The sequence below is a fragment of the Ciona intestinalis genome, unplaced genomic scaffold, assembly GCF_000224145.3.
Source record: "Ciona intestinalis unplaced genomic scaffold, KH HT000044.2, whole genome shotgun sequence".
Lineage (NCBI taxonomy): Eukaryota > Metazoa > Chordata > Ascidiacea > Phlebobranchia > Cionidae > Ciona > Ciona intestinalis.
In genome coordinates this window covers 20527-33192 of record NW_004190366.2, presented here as the reverse complement: position 1 = coordinate 33192, position 12666 = coordinate 20527, and the positions used below count along the sequence as shown (strand labels likewise).

At 37.8% G+C, this 12666-nt stretch overlaps 1 protein-coding gene across 1 annotated transcript in view; it reads right to left on the bottom strand.

Annotated features, from left to right (window-relative positions):
- The window catches only part of LOC100185585 (EF-hand calcium-binding domain-containing protein 6-like), a gene marked incomplete at its 3' end in the record, with an annotated part of 23443 nt that overhangs the window by 5190 nt on the left and 5587 nt on the right, over positions 1-12666 (bottom strand). Inside the window, exons 10-26 of the mRNA XM_018815191.2 lie at positions 10685-10804; positions 10076-10212; positions 9257-9410; positions 8576-8691; positions 7967-8134; positions 7350-7521; positions 6960-7100; positions 5780-5887; positions 5206-5308; positions 4916-5048; positions 4452-4619; positions 3172-3305; positions 2608-2761; positions 2170-2305; positions 1651-1875; positions 1038-1244; positions 280-507 (exon numbers count right to left, since the gene is read on the bottom strand). Of these exons, the coding sequence (XP_018670736.1) occupies positions 280-507; positions 1038-1244; positions 1651-1875; positions 2170-2305; positions 2608-2761; positions 3172-3305; positions 4452-4619; positions 4916-5048; positions 5206-5308; positions 5780-5887; positions 6960-7100; positions 7350-7521; positions 7967-8134; positions 8576-8691; positions 9257-9410; positions 10076-10212; positions 10685-10804 (2604 nt within the window). The remainder of the gene's footprint in view (positions 1-279; positions 508-1037; positions 1245-1650; positions 1876-2169; positions 2306-2607; positions 2762-3171; positions 3306-4451; positions 4620-4915; positions 5049-5205; positions 5309-5779; positions 5888-6959; positions 7101-7349; positions 7522-7966; positions 8135-8575; positions 8692-9256; positions 9411-10075; positions 10213-10684; positions 10805-12666) is intronic.

The window sequence follows — 12666 nt, the reverse complement described above, 5'->3', positions numbered from 1 at the left end:
TTTTTTTGAATTTTTTAAATTTTTTTTGTTTGGCTAATAATTTGGACAACCCCATTAGTGACCACTGGGTTGGAGCAATTGTCGTTAGGTGTTTTGCTCGGACACATTCGCCAACAATGGTAGCAGCGTCGAGCCTTGAACCCATTACCTATTGGTTACAGGCAGGCGCGCTAACCACTATGCCACGGCGCCTACATTAAACATTATCATTAGGTTATCAATATGACAATCCACCATAAATCATCAAATTTCACAACATACAAGCTCGTACAAGATCACCTGATCATCGGTCAACCGCATAACGTGTCGATTCAATATGTCACGAAAATCTTCTCTTGAAACAACGAATATTTTTGCGTAATCCACGTCGGCGAAATCCCTCGATATTTGGAAGTGACGAGCCGTAACCACTTCCGATATTCTTTCCTCTACTTCCACTAGAGGGAGCTCATGTGGGGATTGGGGGGGAGCTATTTTCCCCACGTAATCGCCCCATTCCTTTAGTTTCTGGAGAAAAAAAAGTTTTAAAAAAATTGTTTGTTTCTGAGAAAAAAAAGTTCCAAAAAATAGTTTGTTTCTGGGAAAAAAAAGTTTTTTAGGTTTTAAAAGAATGCAGTTTGTGGGGATGGTTTGTTATTTAAATAAACAAGAAAGATTGCAATAAAATCAACAAATGTCAAATTTCCGTAGTTTTCTGGGTAGGAAAAAAGTTAAAGTTAGATAGAATGTAGTTTGTGGGCCTAGATTCTTTTTGAATATTTTGAAAAAGTTCATATCAAAAAAAGTATTTCTTTAGCCTTGTAAAAAGGGCAATTTAAAAATTGCTAAAAAAATTAAGTTTACATGGAAAAAAATTGAATTTGACAAAATAGAAAGAATTTGGTTTGTGCACCATTCTGGTTTTTAAATAAACAAAAATAAAAACAGTTATAAAATGGTGTGGTATCATATATGTACTTGGAAAAGCAAAGAAATTAGCAACAAAAAAGTAATTACATCTTAAAAACAGAAAAACTAAGTTGGAAAAATTTTCTTACCACGTCTTTAATTTGTGAGAAATCCTGAAGGAAAACGATCCAGTTTATCATTTTGTTCGAAGAAACCGATCCCCCTGTTATTCTGCACTTCAATAAAACTCCACGGAATTGTTTGTCGGTAAGTTTGAAGCAGAAGTTATCAAGTAAACGACGGAAATCAACGACTTTTACCAACCCTGTTTGCAAGCGATCGAACGCACGGAATGCCTGGGGTTTGGATGAATGAATGTGTTTACATTGACTTATACAGGAGAATAAATGTAACTTATTTATCCTCGCATGAGGGGGCAACGACAGTCGTTATAACACGAGTGTTCTATTTCATACGCCTCGTGCCTACTTATAAGTTTCCACGTATGTAACTTTGTAAGCGAATATTAGTTTTAACTTTTGTTTTAATGTACGGCATTTGTAGCAAAGTATCTTAACATTTTCTGTGCAACAGATTTTAGTTTCGCCAAGGTAAAAACTAAGGTTTGAAATGTTTACTATAAAGATGACTCACTGCATTCAAACTATCATAATTCAAACCGATTATTCCTTTAAAACTGTGCTGTTGTGGCCACCAGGCATTGGGTAATGCATTGTTTAAACAGATATTTGTTTAACTTACTGCATTTAAACTATCATAGTTCACAGTGACTTGTTCTTTCAACTTAATCGTCGCTTTCTCCACCGTCAGCGATTCAAAACTTTGCCATGTGACCGACTCTCGACCAATCACATCGCGACGACCGTATTTAGAAGCTCGGCCATCGTCAATCGAGCGCAGGAAGTCGAAATAAGATAATTTTGATTTGGTTGTCGGGAGGCCGAGACGACGCAGAAGGTCAAGGAACTGTTGAAGGTTTGCAATATATTATAGTAGGGTGGGGCAAAATGGGGCATCTATAGCAGGTAATATCAAAATATCCTAAATGTGTTTTGAACAATAACAGCGGTCTATGAGAGATACAGTTTTATAATTCTTTGATTATTCTTTATTTACTACTAAATGGGACAAAAAGATGGTAGCACCCTGGGTGTTGGGGTTATAGACCTACATCCCAGGTCTCAGGTGTGCCTCACTGAAGACCTCACCCTTATAGAAAAGACACCCGTAACCCATTAAACATAGATATCATATATCTACCTGTTTTTCGTCGAGAAAATAATTCAGTTGAAGCAAAACTCGCTGCAGATCAGCTATTGTGATGTAACCATCACGATTCTTGTCTAATTGTCGGAACGCTTTGTCAAAGTCAGAATAATATTCTCTGAACCGATCTCTGTGGGAGGAAGGTATGTTTACTGAAGGATTTTTTTGAGTTTTGGTATAAACACATGATACCGGTATCATGCGTTGGGGTCCAATCTCACATTTTTTTTTAATTTGGCAAAACATTTTTTGAGGTTGAAAAAATCCCATTTTATTTTTTGACATTTCTTTGAGTTAATACAAACACATGATCTTGCTTTACATTAAATAAAATCCTATCTTTTTGGTTTGGGTGCATTATGTTGTATAACTGGCTCACACTGTTTTTTCATAATCAAAGATTCAAATAAAAGTTATGAATATCAAACTTACTTGAGCTCCTTCTCTACAGTTTCCGCCGATAAATGTTGTGAGTACTTGATTTGGTTCAACGCGATTTCCTCGTGTTTCGATTGCTGCAACAAATGATGAGCAAGAACATTGTTGTCGTTTTCGTCAACCATCTTCCTACTCGTGCCTTGTAACCCTGCGTGGTGGATTAGGGGGGTTATGTTATATTCCGTGAATTAGTGATGAATGTAATATGTGGCATATTTGTTATTACAACAACCGTTATAACACGGGTGTCCTGTTCCATTCATGTCATGCCAGCTTACATGTTACCACGTATGTAACTTATTTACCCTCGCATGGCAGGGCAACGATAGTCGTTATAACACGGGTGTTCTGTTTCATACACCTCATGCCCGCTTACAAGTTACCTCGTATGTAACTTATTATCCTCGCATGCCGGGGCATTGACAGTCGTTATAACACGGGTGCCACCATAAGCCCCCAACCCCTTATCCTGTTAACTAATGAAACAAACACACATATATATATAATACATACTAATAGAAACACAAACACCTAGATAAACATATGAACCAAGCATACCTAAGTTATCCCCCGTAGTAAACCCAACCCCCAACTTCCTGGTAAAATCTTGATGGCTGATGAATCCTTTGCCTTCCTCATCGTAACGTGACCATAATTTATTGAACTCAGCGTGGGAGATGGGGAGGATAAACCTGGATATAATTAAGTTTGCAATATAATGAATTTAAGTTTGTTAATATAATGTATTTAAGTTTGTTAATATAATGTATTTGAGTTTGTTAATATAATGTATTTAAGTTTGTTAATATAATGTATTTAAGTTTATATACCGCAGGTTAACTATTATAATACATTAGGGTTTATATTATGATAAATTTAGGTTCAAACCTAATCACCTACACAGTTAGATACGTGGTAACTCGTAAGTTGGCACGAGGTGTATGAAACAGAACCCCCGTGTTATGACGGCTGTCGTTGCCCCGCCATGCAAGGATAAATAAGTTACATACGTGGTAACTTGTAAGCGAGCACGAGGTGTATGAAACAGAACCCCCGTGTTATGACGGCTGTCGTTGCCCCGCCACGCAAGGATAAATAAGTTACATACGTGGTTACTCGTAAGTTGGCCCGAGGTGTTTGTAACAGAACCCCCGTGTTATAACGACTGTAGTTTTGCGGCCATGTGAGGATAAAGTAAGTTACTTTTATTCATTCATGTTTGTGAAAAAGACTAGATTAGTCTATTTTAAGCAAGGACATTTAGACAAGATTGGGAAGATTGCCACATCACCCATGGTGCAACAAGAGACAATGGTCAAGATAAAAAAATGATTTAATCATATTCATAGATGCCATGTTTTTTACTTTAAACAAAAGCTGAAGCGACAAAATATATACTTTAGCCGAGATATTATGTTTTTGGTCAAAATGTTTACTGACTATTACACCACAGAATTCCAGGGTTGACCTGCCCACCCTGCCACCCCAGGTTTGGTGCTTATAATTTAATAATATGCTATATTGGTTCCCAGAATCAAAAAGGCCTAACATACTGGGTTTCTCTGTCTTACCCAGTACTCAATATATAGTAAGGTGGAAGAAGATAGGACACCTTTAGCACATAATATCAAAATATCCTGATCGTGTTTTAAACAATTAACAATGGTGTATGGAAGTTGTAAGGAAACGGTTTTATAATTCATTGAATGTTCTTTGTTTACTAGCAAATGGGACGAGAAAATAGAGACGAAAAGGTGTCCCATCTTTCCTTTCCTACTATATGTACGTATTTAATGAATTAATAACCAGGTTTGGCGCCTACACCACCACAAACCCACCTAAACAGCACCGATCTTAACTCCTTCTTTTTAATTATCCCGTTTCCGTCCGCATCAAAGTTTTGGAAAGCTTTAGCAAGATCGGACCACGCTTGTTCAGCTTTCAAACATAAACATTGATGGACTTGGTCAGCAGCTAACTCAGTAGCTGATCGCGGTCGGTTGTATCTGTATGGTGGGGAAATACTTGATTTACATAGATGATTGTCACTTGGATTTTTTTGTAATTCATATATATCATATCTGAACGAATATATTATTATTATTAATTAGTTTTTTCTTAATACAGAAACATTTTATCCTAATACCATGTTTTTATTATCACTTAGTGTAATAGGGAGTTACCAAGATAATGAGCAAACTGTGACCTAATCCCTACTTTTCAATCGAATCAATAAATGACTTGTTTTATTCTTAAGTGGCCATTAGGTTCCCGATGTAACCATATTCATACTGCCACTCACCTATGCTCTGACTTCAACCACGGATGCCCTTCCTCTTTATCAACAACTTCAAACTTGTTGAGGAAATCGTGATAAGATAACGAGGATCTTTTGGTGAGTCCCAACATGCGTAGTAACTCGTGGAAGGTCTGGTCTGTGATGTCATAATGGTGGTGATGTCATAATGATAATGATGTAACAGTGGTTACATAATAGTGATGTCATAATAAAAACCACAGTGTTTTAGTTTTTTACTTGAGTGCAACAACAAAAGCTATTATGACATCATCAGCAATGACATCACAACTCACCTGTGATTATAAACATAAAACTATCGAACAATCTACGAAACTCGGTCATCGTCAAATTTCCATCGTGGTCGTCGTCCACCTTGTAGAATGCACTTCGGACGCTCTGTGTTAAAATAACATGATATATAATATTATATACTGTGTATTAACATGCACCAATGTTTATATGTTTTGAATACAGTTGATTTAGATCTATCAAAAATCTTTATAGAACGGACTTTAGACGCTCTGTAATAACAAAAGTTATCACTTTGACCACTCTGTGTTAAAATGACTACATTTATTCAGTCTTTGTATTAACATATCGTGTTTATTTATCCTTTCGAATATGTAGCAATGCAGCAATGTTTATATATTCTTCTAAATACAGTTTTTTAATAAAATTTTAGGTATAAAAGTTATTTATCTCTATCAATAAAGTAGTAAAGATCATATTATTTAAAACACGAAGAAAGGGAATTAGCTACAAAACAACAGTTGTTAAAACACGCTATGTAAAAACTACTCAAAGAAAAGTGCCCTAAAAATTGTCACCCCGATGCACCCCTAACTTTACCGCAACAACTCAACTTACCCCAAAATTTTGCCTCATACGCTCAAGTAGTTGATCATAGCATTCTTGTGCTGTCATGTAACGTACATTGGTTGGGTTGACTATGTGGTTGCCTGCTCGCTCTAACTCCTATAATATCAACATAAATACAAATGAACCAAATTCTTTGAATAAGGTTATCAGAATACTATTGCAGCTAATACTATTTTTAAAGTGAACTTTACTACACATGCCTAAAGTAGCAGCAATGAGCTTTGAACCCAACACCCTTTTAATACTATTTCAAGCTTATACAATGCTAAACACACAATATAACATAGGCATGGGGTCTTATAACTCATTAGTGGCCATGCTAGGATAAATAAGTTACATACGTGGTAACTTGTAAGCGAGCACGAGGTGTATGAAACAGAACACCTGTGTTATAACGACCATCGTTGCCCCGCAATGCGAGGATAAACAAGTTACATACGTGGTAACTTGTAAGCGGGCACGAGGTGTATGAAACAGAACACCCGTGTTATAACGACCGTCGTTGCCCCGCAATGCGAGGATAAACAAGTTACATACGTGGTAACTTGTAAGCGAGCACGAGGTGTATGAAACAGAACACCTGTGTTATAACGACCATCGTTGCCCCGCAATGCGAGGATAAACAAGTTACATACGTGGTAACTTGTAAGTGGGCACGAGGTGTATGAAACAGAACACCCGTGTTATAACAACTGTCGTTGCCCCGCCATGCCAGGATAAACAAGTTACATACGTGGTGACTTGTAAGCGAGCACGAGGTGTATGAAACAGAACACCCGTGTTATAACAACTGTCGTTGCCCCGCCATGCCAGGATAAATAAGTTACATACATGGTGACTTGTAAGCGAGCACGAGGTGTATGAAACAAAACACCCGTGTTATAACAACTGTCGTTGCCCCGCCATGCCAGGATAAATAAGTTACATACATGGTGACTTGTAAGCGAGCACGAGGTGTATGAAACAAAACACCCGTGTTATAACAACTGTCGTTGCCCCGCCATGCCAGGATAAATAAGTTACATACATGGTGACTTGTAAGCGAGCACGAGGTGTATGAAACAGAACACCCGTGTTATAACAACAACTTTTGTTTTTATTATAATAAATTGTTTTCATAGATTCTTTAAACTGTCAGCTATACAAAAAAACGAAACTGTCGTCTCACCTTTCCCATCCCATCGGTTCTTGGGTCTTGGAAAGATTCCACAAAGTCTGAATAAAGGAGTCCCCTCCCATTAACGTGAAGCATTTTCATTAATTCTTTGAACTGAGAATCCTCCATTCGGAGTCCAATGTCGTCCAACATCTATTGATCAAAAGTAAAGTTGTTTATTCTACATGGAGAGAAATGTCCATGACTCAGAGACACTTAACACTAACCATCATCTCAAAAACCAGGCCATGAGTAAAGGTCCACTAGCCCCCCCCCCAAAAAAAATATCTATGGTACCCTTGGGGTAGCCAAAACGCCCTTTTTCTAGTATTCCCCACTCTCTTCCAGCCTTCCTCTACTATCCTCTCCAATCCCCCCTTCTTCACCCCCTCTCTCCCCCACCTTCCTGAGATCCTTCTTCGTCACCCGATCTTTCCCGGACCTTGAGAATCGGAGAAATGACTTCCTGATCCCCGCATCGTGTTGCAACATCCGATCTTTCAACCTACGAACGACCTCCGAAGCGGAGAGCAAGTTTGTGTGCCGAAGATCAGCTTTGTCGATCTCATTTATCCTGGAACGGGAAGAAATTAATATTAACAAAACTTTTGTAAACGTTTAAAAATTGTGGTGTTCATGTGTCTTTTTTAAACGTTTAGAAAGCCCTAGATTTTGGACTTATGTAAGTAACCTCTTATATAATTAGTGAGACTCTTACCCCACAATATGTAGACTAATAATAAGCACCCACCTTATATACAAGTAAGACCTCTTATACCACACAAAATATATACTATATAGGATTATATAGTGAAGTAAAAAAAAACCTCTTTCCCCAATTTTAAACTACAACTAAGTATCACCTTTATATAATTCGCCCGTTTTTCCCTCAACTATTTACTTGGTCACTCACTAAACAAAACAGAGTTTTTTAGCAACCCCCCAACCCCAATAACTCCTAAGTGGACACAAGGTGTACAATATCTCTTTATACAAACTAATAACAAGCTACCCCTCACCTTTCCACTTGATCACTCACTCTCCTCTCCTCCCTCTCACTACTCTCCTCCTGAATCCTCTTGCTCGTTCCCTCCAAATCCCCAGGTTGAACATCGATGTTTAGATTATCGAGGAAGCGAGCGAAACATATGCGACCTTCCGATGACCCCTCGCATGCAGACCACATCCTGTCATAATGGGGATTGTGGTGAAATTAAGGTAATATATAAACAAAAATAACCTGGAAAAAAAAATTAAACAAATTTAGTAAAGCGGAAGTTTCTTACCAGTGGTCATTAATGAAATGTTCAGATAAAAACAATCGCCCACAAAGTTACCTACACTGTAACTCGTAAGCGAGCACAAGGTGTATGAATCAGAACACCTTCGTTATAATAACTGTCGTCTCCCAACCATGCGAGGATAAATAAGTTACACCAAAATAGAATTAACTTAAAGATAAATAAATCACATCCATTCAACCTCGTTTTTTCAATATCCCCACAGACAAACAGTTTGGCGATGCCACAAACATTGACACTCCATCGAATACAAACTCCACTAAACTATTACAATAGGACACAGCCATATATAATAGTTAACACCCATATAGTGCACAAACCACTAACTTGTTAAAATGTTCATCCGATACAGGTAACGCATATCTGTTGATTAATCTACGTAGATGGGTTCGGGATATTCTTCCGTCTCCCGTTGTATCTAATGCTGAGTATTCGTCTGCTACCTGTGATGTCATTAATGTAACTGTGATGTCATAATCATAATGCTGGTGTCATGAACACAACTGTGATGTCATTAACACAACTGGTATTTGTAATGTCATTATCATTACTTTGATATCAAATGTAAAACAGTAATGCTTTTAAGTTGTTTTAATTAATTTGATCTATACAATCGTATTTTGGGATAAAAATAAAAATTACGTTGCGTAAAATTTATTTCCCAAAAATTATTATCTCTACATGTTATAGTAACTATCTTTTTGCTGCTAATTTTTTTCTTTTTACTGTTTTAATTATTTTGATCATCGCTACTGTGTTTAAAGAGATATTAAAAACATTTATATAGTACGATGGGGGAAGATGGGACACCTTTTCGTTCTGTTTTCTCGTCCCACTTGGTAGTAAACAAAGAACATTCAATGAATTATAAAACTGTATCCTCACGACTTCCATAGACCATTGTTAATTGTTTAAAACACGATCAGGATGTTTGGATATTATGTGATAAAGGCGTCCCATCTTACCCCACCCTACATATAAATAAGTGCTATGTTATATCTTATCCACCATCCGGTAATTTTCGCTGAGCTTCTCCCTCAATATTTCCTCGACCGTGTTCCAAGCTAATATAGCGGGTGACTGATTCTCGTTGAACTTGTGGGTGGAAAACAACCACTTGTGGGCAGTAACGTGCTCACGAGATTCGAATAATTGAAGAAAACTGAAAAATAGAAGTTGTGTTAATGTTCACAAGATAATAGATGGTAATTTGTTGGGTTAAGGATATGCGTGTGCTTTGTAAATGGGTTTGTGACTTGTTGCTGCAATTATTGTGGGTGTAAACAACCACTTGTAGGCAGTCATGTGCTCGTGGGATTTAAAGCTAAAGCTTGTATTTGTGGGCAAGCACTAACGGCACATGATTCACAGGTCTTATTATATTTTGGAATCAATGTTTCCAATAATTTGGGGAAGCTCATTTTTACTTACGCAGCTTTGGCTACCAATTACTTAACACACCCCCCACACAAACGCATGTTGTTGTTATGGCACCTTATAGGTTTTGTACAACAGGCTGTCACAGTTGTTATGGACACGCCTCCGAGCACACCCAGGAACAGAAGACACTATAGAAATCTAAACATAAGAACATGCCAGCCACGTGACTTGCGCAATGTGCCACAGTCAGCGTGTTTCATTATTAATTGTGTAGTTATGTAGTAATTAGTGCCCTTTATATACCTGTGTGGTCGCCTTAGTTTTCATTCTACAATTTGGCGTCTCAATACAAATGAACACAACACAAGTTACCAGAAAAACAATCATCCACAAAGTTACATACATGGTAATAAACATGTTACATCCATTCCCCCCTCCACAACTCACCTGTGATAATTAATGAACCCTGTATGTTGCGGATCGAGGTAAACTTGAAGTTCCTTGAAATTCTCGTCGCTTATTTTCATCGCGAATGTTTCGATTATTCGGCGCAAATCCTTCCGTCCAATCACACCTTTGCGATTCTGGAAATGGAAACAACAACCAATATAAAATATTTCAATGTTTTCTCGTGCTATGGTTAGTATGTACACCATATCTTTGTAAAGTCATGCCGAAATAGTCAAATATTATACGTTTTTATACACGGATGAGCCACTGAATTATTAAGTTCCATTATGCCTTGTAGCAGAAGAAACAGAATATGCAATTTAAATATTTTAGCCAATACTTTACTCAATAAAGAATGGGTAGAATTCTGCTTTATAAACCTTCCACATATAAATTAGAATGTGCATATACAATGTTGGGGTAATGGGCCAACTCTGACCGAAATCCCAGGTCCCATGGCGTGCCTCACTGTAGGACCTCACCCATATAGAATAGAATGTGCACATACAATGTTGGGGTAATGAGCCAACTCTGGCCTAAATCCCAGGTCCCATGGCAAGCCTCACTGTAGAACCTCACCCATATAGAAAAGTAATAACAACCCACCTCATCAAATGCTAGGAAAGCTTGCTTTAACGTGGCAAAGTTGTTCAATATGTGGTCTTTCAATTTCTTGATAACATCGGGGGTGGAACTGTTGTCTAATGCCTGTCTGGTGGGGTTGACCTGAAAGTATGTGTGGTTTAATGAATGTGTTTAAAAATCTGGTTCTACAAAAATGAACAGACAAATCAAGTTTAACCAATTGTTTAATAAGAAATATATATTTTGCGTTTTCGCCTAAATGGCATCGTCAGTCTCTGCGAAAGATGCATAAAATATATATGACATTTCATATAGCATTTATTTTTCTTTGTGTGGCGTGCAACGACAGTCGTACATACACCTCATGCCCGCTTACAAGTTGACACGTATGTAACTTATTTATCCTCACATGGCAGGGCAACTACAGTTGTTATAACACGGGTGTTCTGTTTCATACACCTCATGCCTGCTTACAGAAAAACAACCACAAACACACATGGTAACTTCCAAAGTTGGCACTGTCGCTGCCCCTCCACGCAAGGATAAATAAGTTACATTCATGCATACCTAAATACAGAAATAGGTGTTTGGGTAATAGGCCATATCTCCTAAGTCCTCTGACAAGCACCTCACCCATATAGAATACAATACAATAATAGTATTTTAACTTATAAACATTACACAACCCACCTTATGATTTTGACCAATAGGAATGGTTTGTCCGTTACCATTAGATTGAGGATCCTGAAACTTTGATAAGAATTGTTCCCAAGATACTTTGCCTGTCCCACGAACCTCAAACCTTGGTGCATGGGGTTGGCTTAAGATATTTAGTAGTTGGCTTTTTTTATTCAGGGAATAAAAGCCACCCAAACTTGATACCGATACTACCAGACTGAAAGATTGACTGATACTACTGATGCTACCAAACTTGATACCGACACTACCAAACTTGCCAGATACTGGGGATCCCTAATGGGGAATGGGATCAACTCTGGGTCTATTGAGAAGTTAGATTAGTCGTTTTGTCATTCAGAGGCGCTTGCTCAACTAAAAGATACCAGATTCTAAGCTACATACTGATAGGCGTATATGTGTCTATGGACTCAACCGATATTGCCCCAACCCAGAGGTCTCTAATGGGGTAATGAGTAAGCTCTGGCCTAAATCTCACAATGAAGGGTTTCAGCCAATATAGAATAGAATATTTTTTTAGTTTTCGTATGTGGTACTGGTTAGTTGAAGATTTTTATGTGGTTTTTATAGGATTTCCATGTAAGAAATTTTGGAATCTTTAAAATTCAATTGTGGCTTACCCCCGCTTATGTAACATTTTTACAAAAAAAAATTTATGTAAAAAAAATAAAAATCACGTACTTATACATGAGTTGATGGAATATTTCGTCACTAGTGGGCAGTACAAAGTTATCAAGAACAGCTTTCAGGTCGTCGATGGAGATGAACCCGTCGGATGAAATGTCAAATGTCATCAAAGCTCGCTTGATGTTTTGGTAATTATTCTTCATCTGGAATATAAGAGGGGGCTAAAAGAGGGCGCTGAGTTCAAGGCTTAATTCTGCCATTAACATGGGCGTGTTTCGTTAGAGTTTGGACAAGACATATAATGGTAATTACTCTTCATCTTGAATATATGTTAGGAGCTTTATAACGAGGGGGTTTGGGGTTCAAGGCTTAACTCTGCTATTAATTGTGGGTGCGTGAGTCTGTGCACAAGACACTGAATGGCTTTTGCAGCAGGCAACAGTTGTTATAACATTAATTGATCCAACCCACTTAAAATAGGTTGTCCAAACTGTCAGTCATACAGGAAAACATTCACTCACAAAGCTACATACGTGGTAGCTCTTAAGCGGGCACGAGGTAGACAAAACAGAACACTCGTGCTATAACGACTGTCGTTGCCCCGCCATGCAAAATGAACAAGTTACTTTGTGGATGAATGTTTTCAAATTGTCAGCCACTCATAAGGGACATCTTGTTTC